Consider the following 15407-nt stretch of genomic DNA (forward strand, 5'->3'; position numbering starts at 1 on the left):
CCCTAGAACTTAAAGTATAATAAATAAATAAATAAATAAATAAATAAATAAATAAATAGGAAATAAAACTTTACCAAGATTTAATATGTGGGTTGTCACTGGCTCCTCACATGATCCGGTCTGCAGACGGCCAAGAGCCACGTGGGGACAGGGCCCTTCGCTTTCATTCGCATGGAACTTGGCCATGCCCCTTAGGTTGTGTGTGCCCTGTGAGTCATTTCACAGATCATATTAGCAGCTTTCCAAAACCAATCCTCACAAAACAGACAAGCAGCTTTAAAAGAAAATCCTGCAGAGAAACCTCAGACTGAAGATAATACTATTACACAGCACAAGGAAACAAGAAAATGCAAGAATGCTTCTCTGTACCTGGTACAAGCTCTTAATCAGCCACATTAGGAGGAAAAATAATGGTGATCTAACCAATTCTTACTTTGGACTAAGCCAACAAATTCAAAATTTTCAAGAAGATTATTGAAATAAGAATTTAAATTCAATATAATTAATAACACACTCACCATATGTGAATACTGGGTCCTAAGCATGGAGCCTGGTGGGGTCTCTTTTTCGTGTGACAGACATTCAAGCCCAGCATTGAGATACACTCAGCTTAGGACAAATCCTTCAAGTTGCTTCATCACCAAGTGTTAAACCAACATTTTCAAAAACAAAGAAACATAGGCCAGGTGCAGTGGCTCATGCCTGTAATCCCAACACTTTGGGAGGCCGAGGCAGGAGGATGGCTTGAGTTCAAGAGTCCAAGACCAGCCTGGGCAACATAGTGAGACCCTATCTCTACAAAAACGATTAAAAATTAGCCAGGTGCAGTGGCTTGTAAGAGTGGTCCCAGCTACTCAGCAGGCTGAGGTGGGAGGATCGCTTGAACCCAGGAAGTTGAGACTGCAGTGATTCTACCACTGTATTCCAGCCTGGGTGACAAAGCAAGACCCTGTCTGGAACAAGCAACAAAACCAAAACCAAACCCAAACAAGAAGCATGTATGTTTCCCAGACCTAGAAACAATGACATTTAGTAACAATGAGTATCCCTAATATTCAGATCCTAATTTTTATTTTTATTTTTTGAGTTGGAGTCTCTATCACCCAGGCTGAAGTGCAGTGGTGCAATCTCGGCTCACTGCCTCCACCTCCTGAGTTCAAGCGATTCTCCTGCCTCAGCCTCCCGAATAGCTGGGATTACAGGTGCCCACCACCACGCCGGGCTAATTTTTGTGTTTTCAGTAGAGATGGGGTCTCACACCGTTGGCCAGGCTTGTCTCAAACTCCTGGCCTCATGTGATCCACCTGCCTCGGCCTCCCAAAGCACTGGGATTACAGGCATGAGCCACTATGCCTGGCTGGATCCTAATTTCTGAACACCATTTTCCATTAAAAGGCTTCAGGGTCTGTCAAATAAATGGCCAACGCCAGGGCTGGGGCAGAGAAAGTACAAGATGATCCTTGGATTTCTTCTTGTTCCAGAAAGTAAGAAAGTGCACAAAGACTGATGGAAAGATGTAAATAAAACACACAAACCAGCTCGTAGGAGCTCCCACTGGCCAAATTTAGGACAATTTGAGCATAATTATAAAATTTTAATGATGGTAACACATTATAACACATTGAATAAATGAAGAATTTGTGCATCATGGTGATACCTCACATAAAAAAGACTGGGAAGCTCTTCTTTACAGAGACTATCAGCTAATATAGAACGCATAATAGAATTAGAAAACGATCATTTTGCAACCCCTAGCATAACAACTTATTCAGGTAAAGACCATCAAGGAATACTAAAACCATTAGGTAAAATGGGTTGGGGAACAGGATGTTCACACCGTGTCAAGTATCCCCGCGACACTACCAGGTTACTTAAGCCATCAAGGGATACAGGTGCCTTTACAATGGAGAGAACTGATGGATGGATAACCCTTTAACCAAGTGATCAAATTTAGTATCAATAATAATGCGACAAAGTGACATTCTGTGCCTCCCCACTTAATGTCATACAAAGTACACAAATTAGCTAGGTAGTATTCCTACCCACAATGTTTAACCAGAATCCAATCAAAGCAAACAATTAGACAAATCTAAATTATATGCCAGGCTACAGATGACTGGCCTGGACTCTTACAAAGTAACAATGAAATGAAAGACAAAAAAGGCAGAGAGCTGTTTAGACAAAAAGACACTAAATGCTATCAAAACTAAATGCACCCAGCAATCTGGGAAGCTGAGGTGGGTGGATCACTGGATTCCTGGAGTTCAAGACCAGCCTGGGCAACATGGCAAAACCCTGTCTCTACAAAAAGTACAAAAATTAGCCAGGCATGGTGGTGGCACATGCCTGTAGTCCCAGCTACTCAGGAGGCTGAGGAAGGAGGATCACTGAACCCAGGAGGTGGAGGTTACAGTGAGCCACAATCCCGCTGCTGCACTCCAGCCTAGGTGACAGAGTGAGACTCTATCTCAAAACAAAAAAACCAAAAAACCAAAATCTCGTTCAAATCTGATAGAAAGAGAAGTCCTGAAAATGTGGTGGTGAGCAAGGAATAACAAAAAACAACGAATTGTACATTAATGTCATTGACATTATCTTCAGTGGACTGTTCTATATTAGTGAACATTTTTTTAAATGCACTGACTTTGTCAGGCTTCCTCCTGTCCTATTTTGATTCCTCTTTTTGTTTCCCATGAAGTATTGCAGTTCCTCAGCCACACACTCTCTTGGCATGGTTTTCAGGAACATAAATTTTAGGGTTAGCAAAAGGATGCTGTGTTTTTTTTTCATCTATCTGAGCTTTATTATAGTGCAACAGGGTAACTTATTTTCATAATGAAGTATACCATCTTTTTATTAAGCATTCAAGATGAATGAATATCATTATTTGTTTGAGAAAGGTTCCTTTATGATTTTTTTCTATTATACAATGTTAATGTCTTGTTTTGCATTTTTTCCTCATAGAGGATATTTTTTGTCTTGGAAGAAGTGAGCATTCTTCTAAGAGAAGTAAATGATGGACCTCACTGTACATCACAGACACATGTTGCTGGTAGAAATTCAGAAATGTTACTTCATACAGTATATTTAATGATAGGTTGGGTATATCTCTTGAATTAGGAACTGTGTTCTGCTGCATTTAATAGAAACCCACTTTCTGCCCATGGCTGCCACCAGGAAGCATGGTTAAAATCTCTCTTCCCACTGCCGTCATGTCTAAGTCAGTATCCTAAAGAGCCGAGCAGCTGTGGCAGCTCTTCACTGGAGGGCTGAGCTTTGAAACGACTGATGAGAGGCTGAGGAGCCATTCTGAGCAATGGGGAATGCTCACAGGCTGTGGTCATGAGAGATCCCAACACCAAGCGCTCCAGGGGCTTTGGGTTTGTCACCTATGCCACTGTGGAGCAGGTGGATGCAGTCATGAATACAAGGCCACACAAGGTTGATGGGAGAGCTGTGGAACCAAAGAGGGCTGTCTCAAGAGAAGGTTCTCAAAGACCAGGTGCCACTCAGCTGTTAAGAAGTTATTTGTTGGTGGCATTAAGGAAGACACTGAAAAACATCACCTTAAAGACAGTAGGATAAATGTAACACTGCTAGATAACTGGTATTAAGGGGTTATTCTTTTTTGTATTATTCTTTTTTGTATGTGTGATGATGGTATTGGAGCTGTGTAACAAGGGAAAGTTTTTATCATTTAAAGATCTATACTGAAATATTTATACATGAAATATGTCTGTGATTCGCTTCGAAACAACTAGGGGTTAGAGAGTGGGAATATAGAAGAAATAAACTTAATTGTGAGTTGATAATTCTTGACATTAGGTGATGGGCACATCTAGAAGATATGACTAGAAAATACCTTCCTACAAAGCTAAAGCCTCGTTTATATTTTTCTTTAACATATGCAAGTGTTGAAAAGGAAGAAACAAAAAAATGAAGTCTCTCTTCCATCACCTATTCCCAGGCTCTTAGAGGCAAACTCTATTAACATTTTTATTTTCTGGTATATCTTTTCAGAGTTAGATATAAGCATGCATTTTATGCTGTGACTTTTTTTCCTTCTTTTTTTTTTTTTAGACAGAGTCTTGCTCTGTCACCCAGGCTGGAGTGCAGTGGCACAATCTCGGCTCACTGCAACCTTGGCTTCCTGGGTTCAAGCAATTCTCCTGCCTCAGCCTCCAGAGTAGCTGGGACTACAGGCGCCCACCACCATGCCCGGCTAATTTTTGAACCTTTAGTAGAGATGGGGTTTCACCATATTGGCCAGGCTAGTCTCGAACTCCTGACCTTGTGATCTGCCTGCCTCGGCCTCCCAAAGTGCTGGGATTACAGGCGTGAGCCACCGCACCCGGCTATGCCTTGACTTTTAATAGTTATATACCAATTTTTTTCCTTCTCAATTTTTTATCTCCTTCTCTTATTGAGATTTATAATTTGCCAAAGACCACAGTCTTATTTGTTACAAAAATGAAAAAATAATTAAAGTAGACATCTAAATGTTAGTATATCTGCTTTCTTAACTAGAAAATTTTACAAGCCATAGTTTTATTTTTCATTTATTCCATCTATATTAGTTGTAAAATAGAATCTGAATATTTTTTTTTCTTTTTTTCTGAGACAGGATCTCACTCTGTTGCCCAGGCTGGTCTTGAACTCCTGGACTCAAGTGATTTTCCCACCTCAGTCTTCCAAAGTGCTGAGATTACAGGTGTAGGCCACTGCATCTGGCCAGAATACTGGACTTTTTTTTTTTTTTTTTTTAAGACAGAGTCTTGCTCTGTTGCCCGGGCTGGAGTGCTGTGGCATGGTCTCAGCTCACTGCAACTTCTGCCTCTCAGGTTCAAGTGATTCTCCTGCCTTGGCCTCCTGGGTAGCTGGGATTACAGGTGCCCACGACCATACCTGGCTAATTTTTGTATTTTTTGTAAAGACAGGGTTTCACCATGTTGGTCAGGCTGGTCTCAAACTCCTGACCTCAAGTAATCCGCCTGCCTCAACCTCCCAAAGTGCTGGGATTACAGGTGTGAGCCACTGTGCCTGGCAGAATATTGTAATTTTTAAGTAAAAATTTAAAAACACACTATATACTGTGACCCTGATTATTATTTCCTCCCTTAAAAACAAAGTTGCTATAACATAAAAGTTATTCCTGGCCAGGCACGGTGGCTCATGCCTGTAATCCTAACACTTTGAGAAGCCAAGGCAGGAGGATCACTTGAGCCCAGGAGTTTGAGACCAGCCTGGGCAACATAGCGAGACACTGTCTCTAAGCTAAATTAAAATTAAAATTAAAAATTAAAAATGTTATTCCTATAACTTTTCTAACAATACAGGTAAGTTAGCCAACCATAGGCCACATCAGGACTACATATTAGTGACAAGAAATGAGACTGCCTAAAGCATTTAGGACAAAGTAATAACTTTGACACTATAATATTATAGTCTAAATCTTGTCAAATTGACAAAAACTTCATTTCACAATAACTTGCTCCCTTCTAAACAACCACTAAAACACACATATACATATATGTGATAGTTGAGAAGGGCATACATTTTTCTTTGAAGCAATGAGGTAATTTTTTTTTTTTTTTTTTTTTTGAGACTTAGTCTCGCTCTGTCGCCCAGGCTGGAGTACAGTGGCACGCTCTCGGCTCACTGCAAGCTTCGCCTCCAGGGTTCACGCCATTCTCCTGTCTCAGCCTCCCGAGTAGCTGGGACTACAGGCACCCGCCACCACGCCTGGCTAACTTTTTGTATTTTTAGTAGAGATGGGGTTTCACCGTGTTAGACAGGATGGTCTTGGTCTCCTGACTTCGTGATCTGCCCCCCTCGGCCTCCCAAAGTGCTGGGATTACAGGCATGAGCCACCGTGCCCAGCCCGTAATTTTTATAAAGTTATTATTTATTTTTTTTGAGACTGAATTTTCACTCTTATTGCCCAGGCTGGAGTGCAGTGGCACAATCTCGGCTCACTGCAACCTCCGCCTCCCAGGTTCAAGCGATTCTCCTGCCTCAGCCTCCCAAGTGGCTGGGATTATAGGCACATGCCACCACACCTGGCTAATTTTTTTGTATTTTTAGTAGAGACAGGGTTTCACCATGTTGGCCAGGCTGGTCTCAAACTCCTGATCTCAGGTGATCCGCCTGCCTCAACCTCCCAAAGTGTTGGGATTACAGGGATGAGCCACTACACCCGGCCTGAAGTTAATGACTTTTTATTGCCTAGGTCCAAATGTTGAAATCTTTGCTATTCTCAAGTAACTAGAATTAACTTGAGAAATACTGTGTAAGAGAAAAATACCAGATACCCTTAAAGGCATGCCCATTTGTTTTATTGTGTAGACTAACTCAACAGAGTAAAAGAATAATTGGTGGCCGGTTATGGTGGCTCACACCTGTAATCCCAGCACTTTGGGAGGCTGAGGCAGGTGGATCACGAGGTCAGGAGTTCAAGACCAGCCTGGCCAAGATGGTGAAACCATGTCTCTACTAAAACTACAAAAATTAGCCAGGCGTGGTGGCAGGCACCTGTAATCCCAGCTACTTGGGAGGTGGAGCAGGAGAATCGCTTGAACCCGGGCAGCAAGGGTTGCAATGAGCCGAGATCACGCCACTGCACTCCAGACTGGGCAAGAGTGAGAGACTCTGTCTCAAAAAAAAAAAAAAAGTGAAATTTTCCATCATATATATATTTTATTTTTGAGTCAGGGTCTCACTTTGTTACCTAGGTTAGAGTGGCATGATCAGGGCTCACTGCAGCCTCAACCACCTGGGCTCAACCAATCCTCCCACCTTAGCTTCCCGAGTATCTGGGACTACTCGGTGCATGACACCCTGCCTGGCTAACTTTTGTACTTTTTGTAGAGACAGGGTTTCACCATGTTGCCCAGGCTGATCTTGAACTCCTGACCTCAAGTGAGCCGCCTTCCTCTGCCTTTGAAAGTGCTGGGATTACAGGCATGAGCCACCGTATCCAGCCTTCCATCATATATATAGATACATATATACATGTGTGTTTGTGTATGTCTAAAATAACTTAATTCTCCAACAGTCCCCAGACCATTTCTTCTGCAGAAATACATATGAAATCATAGGGTATCCAGTAATATTATGAAAGAAAAAAGAGCATAACCTTTTTCTTGATGTTAGGTTAATCTTATATAAAGTAAAATCCCATAAGCAAAAGGAATTCTGGAGCCAATTCAGATGATACAAATGTAAAAACTTTTCAGTTACCTAACACCTGAAAACATGTTTGATTTAACCAGTTGACTTCTGACCATCACTGTGTAATGTGACCTGCTAAAGTAATGTTTCAGCCGTCAATTTGACGGCTTTCTTAAGAAAACAGTGATATGCATAGAATGATGTGAAGCTGTCAGTGTCTCTCTCTCTCTAACTTTGGTTCTGTGTTTACCAGATGTCTAACAAAGTGCTTCAAAAGTTATTTCTAACAAAATAATATTTAAATCACAGTGTATCTCATTTAAGTACAAGTATTTTAAGTTAATAGTTTCCTCAGGAATATTCTGTCTTCTGACACCATCATTTGAATATCACAGTTTGCAAAGACCTTTCCATACATGATTTCATCCAGTCCTTCCCACGGCCACTCAAGATAGGTACTATTCCCATTTTTTTAAAGGTAAGAAAATGAGATTGGTCCTGAAGCCAAGTGTTTCATGACCAAAGCCCACACTCTCCCTATGAAATTGAGAAGGGACAGGCCATGGAGTGAATCCTTGAAAGCAAGTAATGTTTTAAGCACTATTACAATTTGCAGATTGTGTTTCACAGGTTCCCAATGAGCTAGGAGGGAAATGTTTTTAATCCCATGTGTACTCGTTCTGAAGTAGCTGTAAGTATATAAAAACCATACTCATCTACACATTCATTCAAACCTTTATTAAGTACCTGCCATATGTACAATCCTGTGCCAAATATTAAGGGAATACAAAGATGAATTTTTAAGTGGTGCCAACTCCCAAGGAGTTTACAATATAACAATAGTGAAAAGCAACTTAACACGAACTGTAAGGAGAAAATTACAAGTAAACATTTGCCCCTGATGGAGAAAAACGACCTTATTTTTTAATTTAAAGCATAAATTGCCAGTTGGGAAACACTGCTATTACATACACCTGTATTAGTTCATCCTTTTAAAATGATGCTGATTGTTTTTAGAGAAGAAAATGTCTTATGCTGTATTATCTTTATGATTGACTTCAAATTTTAAAACAAAAATTTGCTTAAAGAAAAAAATTATAGATTTATAAAATCAGATTAACACTATACACAGAGAGACAAAGCACGTTGGCAATAATATGTAAAAAGTTGAACACAACTGGGTCTAGCAGTAAAGAATTAAATCTGAATTACTTTGAAGACTTGCCTTAGCCAAGTTATTATGCACAATTTCATCATATATAAAACAGGGATACTTGCCCCTAATTTAGCACATGCCATAATTACTTCCATCTGTAATAATACATAGGGTTAAAAAAGCTAGTATAAAAACTTTCCCAATAATATCAAAAATAATTTGGACTAGAACTAAGGATAAAAAGAAAAAGGGATGATGGTGTAGACAATTTAACAGTAAACTTTCAGTGCAAAAATAAATGTAAATTTGCAAGTATCTATTTTTTTTCTATACTTTTAAAAATGGCTCAGAGCAGCAAAACAAGTTCGAGGATTTATTCTGTGAAATGTATTGCAGAGAAAAAGAATGGGCAAATAGTATAATTAAAAATACTTACTGATTCACACTTTCCAAAATTTTTAAAAAGTAAATCACCAAAGACCAATACTTCTCTCTGCTTTCAATACCACACCATTTTTTCCAGTAAAATTAACGAAATAATGTATTTTTTTTAAACTAATCAGTTTGTGACAGCTGTGGTTCTGAAACACTTTTTAAAAATACAAAATCATAGTTGCAAACAGATCATATACAATGATTTTTAAAACTGAATAGGCAAAGCCTTACTCTAACTGATCAAATGACCAATCAGCTGGATTCGGGCTTTTCAGACTTTGATCAACAGCCCTGCACATATCAGAGGCATCCCCACAGATGTTCTAAACACAAATGCAGCTGCTGACACCCTGACGCTGCAAACAACAGCAAGGGCATAGAGAGGAGACCTTGATGATTCAGTGTGATTCTTCAACAGATTTCTCTTCTTCACTTTCTTCATCGGCTTCATCTTTTTCCTTGTAAGAATCCTGGCTGTTGGTATCAATAAAATAATTTTCTTCCCCATTCTCTCTTTCTTCTATTTTTTCTTCTTCATTAAAGCTAGGGGAAGAAATTTATCAATCTTTCAAAGGAAAAATGAGTTAGTTTAAAAGTAAACAAACCCTCTGAAAGTATGCCACCATGTAGCCAGTCTTCCTCAAGTGTATGAATTCCAATTTGTTATCAAGACAGCTCAAAAAAAAGAAAGAAAATGCTATAAAAGTGCCCATTGAGAAATTTAATATTCCTGAAAACTAATTTATTTCAAAAATTTTTATTTTTTTATTTTTTTGAGATGGAGTCTCGCTCTGTCACCCAGGCTGGAGTGCAGTGGTGCGATCTTGGCTCACTGCAAGCTCCGCCTCCCGGGTTCATGCCATTCTCCTGCCTTAGCCTCCCGAGTAGCTGGGACTACAGGTATCTGCCACCACACTCGGCTAATTTTTTATATTTTCAGTAGAGACGGGGTTTCAGCGTGTTAGCCAGGATGGTCTCGATCTCCTGACCTTGTGATCTACCTGCCTCAGCCTCCCAAAGTGCTAGGATTATAGTCGTGAGCCACCGTGCCTGCCCTATTTCAAAATTTGAGTGATTGATTATTTAAACTTCATTTGAAAGCATGCTATTATTTTTGTTACTTACGTCAGTAAGAAATCTTATTCTGCTTTAAAAATAAAATAACTTCATGTGAACGTTAATGTGTCAAACATGTTAAAATATCAGTATGTTTTACAACAGTTCACATGTCTTTTACTATTGGGTAAAAGATCTTTTTAAAACAAAATAGAACAAAAAATATATATAGTATAAAATTGTGCTTTTCTGCAGGTAATAATTTTTCAAAGGTAAGCCATTCAGACATCTTATACATGTTACCTTTCTTTGTCTTCAGTGACACTTTTTGTCTCTTGATTGTTGAAGTACTCAAGTACTTTTCCACTTTGGCCTTTCTTTGAAACAAACTCATCAGATATTCCTAGTGCTTTTAGGGTATTAGAATAATGCTTTTCTGCTGCCATTCTTGCATTTTTCTATAGGAAAGACAAACCCTTTTAGACGAGAACAGAAGACTTTAAATTTTCATTAAAAATGTATGGATTAAAAGTGCCAGTGATAATTAAGTTCAGCAGTCACAGTTGGTTGAAAATCTGCATACCCTAAGACCAACAATTACTCTCCTAGGAATATGCCCAGAGAAGCTCCCACATGTGTCCCAAGGGAGGACATGTACTAGAATGGTCAGGATAGTACTGTCCTTCAATAACCCCAAATTGGAAATCACCCAAATATCTATTGGCAGAAGAATGGATAAATAAATTGTGGTCTATTCCTATAATGGAGTAAAATAAAGCAATGAAAATGAATGAACTACAGTTACATGCCACAACATGGATGGATCTCACAAATATAATACTGAGCAAACGAAGCAAAGCACTAACAAGTACATATTGTATGATCTATATAAAGTTCAGAAATGGGCAAAACAACTATATTATTTGAGGATAGGTACACACACTGTAAAATTGCAATGAAAAACAAGGAAGTACTTATCCTGAGAGTCAGAATGGTGGTTACCTCTTGGGGAGAGGTAGAAGGGCTGTGATCTGCAAGGGGCATGTAGGGTTTTTGGGGTGCTGGCAATGGTTAACATGGGTGGCGGCCACATTAGATTGATCTATAATTATTTTTTATATTGTACCTAGGTTTTGTATACTTTTATGACTGTTTATACAGATATCTGAAAAAAAGATTTCATGCAATAATTGTTGTCAGAGGATTCTTTCCTTTTCTTTTCTTTTTGAGACAGGGTCTTGCTCTGTTACCCAGGCTGGAGTGCAGTGGTGTGAACACAACTCACTGCAGCCTCAACCTCCTGGACTCAAGCGATCCTCCCACCTCAGCCTCTGGAGTAGCTGGGACCACAGGCTACTCCAGTCGTGAGCCACCGTGCCCGCCCTGTTTTTGTATGTCCCAGCATGCCCAGCTAATTTTTGTATATTTTGTAGGATGGGGCTTGTTGTATTTTTTGTAGGATGGGACTATGTTGTCCAGGATAGTCTCAAACTCCTGGACTCAAGTGATCCACCCGCCTTGGCCTCCCAAAGTGCTGGGATTATAGGCATGAGGCATGGTGCCCAGCCAAATTCTTTTATTTTATGTATCTACTGTAATTTTTACTCTTTATAAGCCATATCCCCAATTCATTAAAGATGTTAAAAGCACCAGTGTTGTAATCTTTACTCTGTAGAGGAAGCAAGGGATATAACGAAAACAATATGAATTTAGAACTGGGTTCAAATCTGTAGAATGTCACTTCCTGGCTTTAAGATCTGTTGGAATTGTGATGACTCTCTCATACCTGGGTCAAACTGAAGTCATCACAGATCCAGAGATGGCAGGCTTTATGGAGTCACAAAGTGCCTGGGTTCACACTAGTGCCTCGACTTTAGTCCATTTTAGCTCCTATGAGTGGATCTGAACTGTGAGAGGGCCAAGAACTGCCCTCTGGACCTCCAACTAAAGCAAGGTGACTAGGACTAGCCCAATTCCAATGTACCAATGGCATTCATACTGGGAAGTGTGTGGAGGAGCACCCAGTCTAACCCCCATATTTAATCAATAAAGAAACCAAATCTCCCCTGGACCCTGCCTCAAACTTGAAATTGTTTGATTAAGGTGACAAGGCTAGTGAGTGGTAGAACCAAGTCTCTTGACCATTTCCTAGGTCTTTTTTTATTACATCATGCTGCTTTCTCTAAGTGGTAATGGTTGTCCTAGGGTTTGAAGGTGACCTAAAGCCTGACTTGAGCAATGTAGTTGTCAGATATTTGCCAAATCTAGTATAATGAGGGACCATGGAGTCTAGTGTTACACAGGAGAACCCGAAATAGCAAGGACTGATTACAATGGATAAAACTATGACCAGTGCATTTCCTGATACTCTGGAAAACTGAAAAAGAAGCACTCAAACTGCTGCTAAAATGCACTCACTGTGAATAACAATAATATTTTTTAGAAAAGTAAGTAAAAACCCATCCAGAATGGGTTTTTAAACCCATCTGGGTTTTACCCATTTTAAACCCAAATGGGTTTAAAAACCCATCCAGAACCCACAGTGCCTGAATATCAACAGACAAGCCTTGGGGAACTGAAAGGAAGGGCAAAATGAGAAATAAGAACTATACCCTAAAGACTACAGAGAAGAATAAAGAAACTCCAAACCTAGCTCTGAATGCATTACCAATAGTATATTTTGACTTCAGCAATTAAATATATAAGACATTAGTCAAAATTTGTGCCAGTAAGCCTTCATCTGACTTTGGTTTAAAATTCAATCAAACATCTTCTCAGTTAATTAATCCTGTGATTTCCAAGAAACAGGACAACATAGTTTATTCTGTAAAGAATCACAGGCATATTGTGTTAGGGAATCACGCAGCAGGAGCGAGACCACAATTAACTGCTATAAATGGGCAAAGCAAATAGCTGCAAGCTATTAAAATGGTTTTTAATAAAACCAACTGTTAATTAGCAGCAATAGTTCCAGCAAAATACACTGCAGGAAAAAAAATGTACTAAAAAAAAAAAAAGCAATGGTGATTCACTGCCACAGTAACTCTGTATATACTAGTTGAGGAGTTAATGAGAAGACCCCTTGATATCATTCATTGAAAATGAGAATAAATGGAATTGGTGAGAATGGATGATTGCCCCTGTTATAAAGGCTTATTAACTGTCTACCCAGGGTTAACATGTTAGTAGAGGAATGGAAATGGTAAGGTGAAGATACAATGAATGGTTCTGCAAAGAGCAAGGCAGAAAAATCAATCAAACTATTATGATTCAGATAGGAAATAAAGGTTCCACCTGCCATTTCACCATCAAGGATGGTGAAGGGCAGATCCAAAAATTATTTAGGAAGAAAATTTGACAGGTTTCTCAATGACCAGCTGAATGGGGAGGAATTGGGTACACACAGATATGAAGATGAGAACAGTAGGCCAAGCACGGTGGCTCATGCCTGTAATCCCAGCACTTTGGGAGGCCGAGGCAGGTGGATCACTTGAGGTCAGGTGTTCGGGACCAGCCCAGCCAACATGGTGAAACCCTGTCTCCACTAAAAATACAAAAAAATTTGCCAGGTGTGGTGGTGCACACCTGTAATCCCAGCTACTCGGGAGACTGAGGCAGGAGAATCGCTTGAACCCAGAAGGCAGAGGTTGCAGTGAGCTGAGATCACACCACTGCACTCCAGCCCAGGTGACAGAGTGAGACCTTGTCTCAAAAAAAAAAAAAAATGAGAACAGTAGACACTGGTCTCAAACTCTTGGCCTCAAATGATCCTGCCCCCTCAGTTTCCCAAAGTGTTGGGATTACAGGGTGTGAGTCACTGGCCTAATTTTTCTAATATAAAGATATTTCTGACTGGATGTGGTGGTTCACGCCTGTAATCCCAGAACGTTGAGAAGTTAAGGTGGGCGGATCACAAGGTCAGGAGTTTGAGACCAGCCTGACCAACATGCTGAAACTTCGTCTCGACTAAAAATACAAAAATAATTAGCGGGAGGCTGAGACAGGAGAATGGCGTGAACCCGGAAGGCGGAGCTTGCAGTGAGTGGAGATTGCGCCACTGCGCTCCAGCCTGGGCGAGAGAGCGAGACCCCGTCTCAAAAAAAAAAAAAAAAATTAGCCAGGCATGGTGGCACGCGCCTGTAATCCCAGATACTCAGGAGGCTGAGGCAGGAGAATCACTTGAACCCGGGAGGTGGAGGTTGCAGTGAGCTGAGATTGCGCCACTGCACTCCAGGCTGGGCGACAGAGCGAGACTCCTTCTCAAAAAAAAAAAAAAAAAGAAAAAGATATTTCTTGGACAAACAGCACTATAATAAATCATTGTTGTATATGTGTTCAATTTTTGGTCTTCCCAAATAATACCTCATACTTTCTTTCTAGTTTTATAGTATCACCCATAATGATACCTTTAATTTAGCATTTTATTTACTTTCCTTTTTTTCCCCTAGACCTCTTGGAACAAGCCTCACATGTCACTAACACAAATATTAGTATTCCCAGGTTATGCACCTGGCTCCCTGGAATTGAGGTTAATAGAAAAAAAGAATATATCAATCTGACCATTCCCCCAACCTCCCAAACAATCATATTGACAATTTTGTCTCAATACACATCTGTAATTGCTGCAGTTGTGTGTCTTGAATGACTACATTTGTCTGTCTTGTTTCTATCCGACTTTAAGAGTCTCAAGGGATTTTCTGATATTCAAAAAGTATTTGTTGAGAAGGGGGCAGGAAAACAAGATGACAGATAAAACAATCACACGAAGACAGCCAGATCTGGGTTTGAATCCTGGTTCCCCTTCTTCTGGTTGTATCATCTAAGCCTCAAGATGTCCCTCATCTGTGAAATAAGAACCTCACAGGAGCAGTGTAAAGGTCAGTTAAGATAATGCATAGAAAGTGCTTAGCGGAGCCCTTGTCTTTCAGCAACCTCACAAAAAACATTAGAAACTAGCTTCCAAATAACTTTGTACAATCTCCCTCTTAAATGCAAACAGACAACCAAAGAAAATCTGAGGAAAGCTTCTAATATGATAGACAAGAGGCTAAAAAAGAGAAAAAGAAACTTGAAGGAAACTGAGACGACATCACCAGTATGCGCAGAGATATAAAAGATAGGCTGGGTGTGGTGGCTCACACCTGGAATCCGGCACTTTGGAAGGCTGAGAAAGGAGGATTTCTTGAGCCCAGGAGCTTAAGACCAGCCCAGTTCGAGACCAGCCTGACCAATGTGGTGAAACCTCATCTCTACTAAAAAATACAAAAAAAATTAGCTGGGCGTGGTGGTGCGTGCCTGTAATCCCAGCTACTCAGGAGGCTGAGGCAGGAGAATGGCTTGAACCCAGGAGGCAGAGGCTTCAGTGAGCCGAGATTGTGCCACTGTACTCCAGTCTGGGTGACAGAGCAAGACTGTCTCAAAAAAAAAAAAAAAAAAAAAGAAAAGAAAAGAAAATGTGATGATAATAATATAGGGCTCAGCTGCTAACATTGTTTACTAAATCATAACAGTGAATTCTGATCTGTGATAGAGCTGACTAGGAAATGGAAGGATGGAAAGACAGAGAAAGGGAAGGTAAGTGTGCTTCCGA

The 15407-nt window shown here is 40.1% G+C and overlaps 1 protein-coding gene across 3 annotated transcripts in view; it reads right to left on the reverse strand.

Annotated features, from left to right (window-relative positions):
- Window positions 1–7882: 7882 nt before the first annotated feature.
- Window positions 7883–15407, reverse strand: part of FAM161A (FAM161 centrosomal protein A) — a 28300-nt gene continuing 20775 nt past the window's right edge. For 2 of the 3 annotated variants that reach the window (XM_023228338.1, XM_023228337.1), the window contains 2 exons: window positions 10121–10275; window positions 7883–9304 (listed from right to left, as the gene is read on the reverse strand). In XM_023228338.1, the coding sequence (XP_023084106.1) occupies window positions 9160–9304; window positions 10121–10275 (300 nt within the window). In that variant the 3' untranslated portion in view covers window positions 7883–9159. The remainder of the gene's footprint in view (window positions 9305–10120; window positions 10276–15407) is intronic. The other variant, XM_023228339.1, reaches the window with a different exon arrangement.

Source organism: Piliocolobus tephrosceles, chromosome 15, assembly GCF_002776525.5.
Source record: "Piliocolobus tephrosceles isolate RC106 chromosome 15, ASM277652v3, whole genome shotgun sequence".
NCBI lineage: Eukaryota > Metazoa > Chordata > Mammalia > Primates > Cercopithecidae > Piliocolobus > Piliocolobus tephrosceles.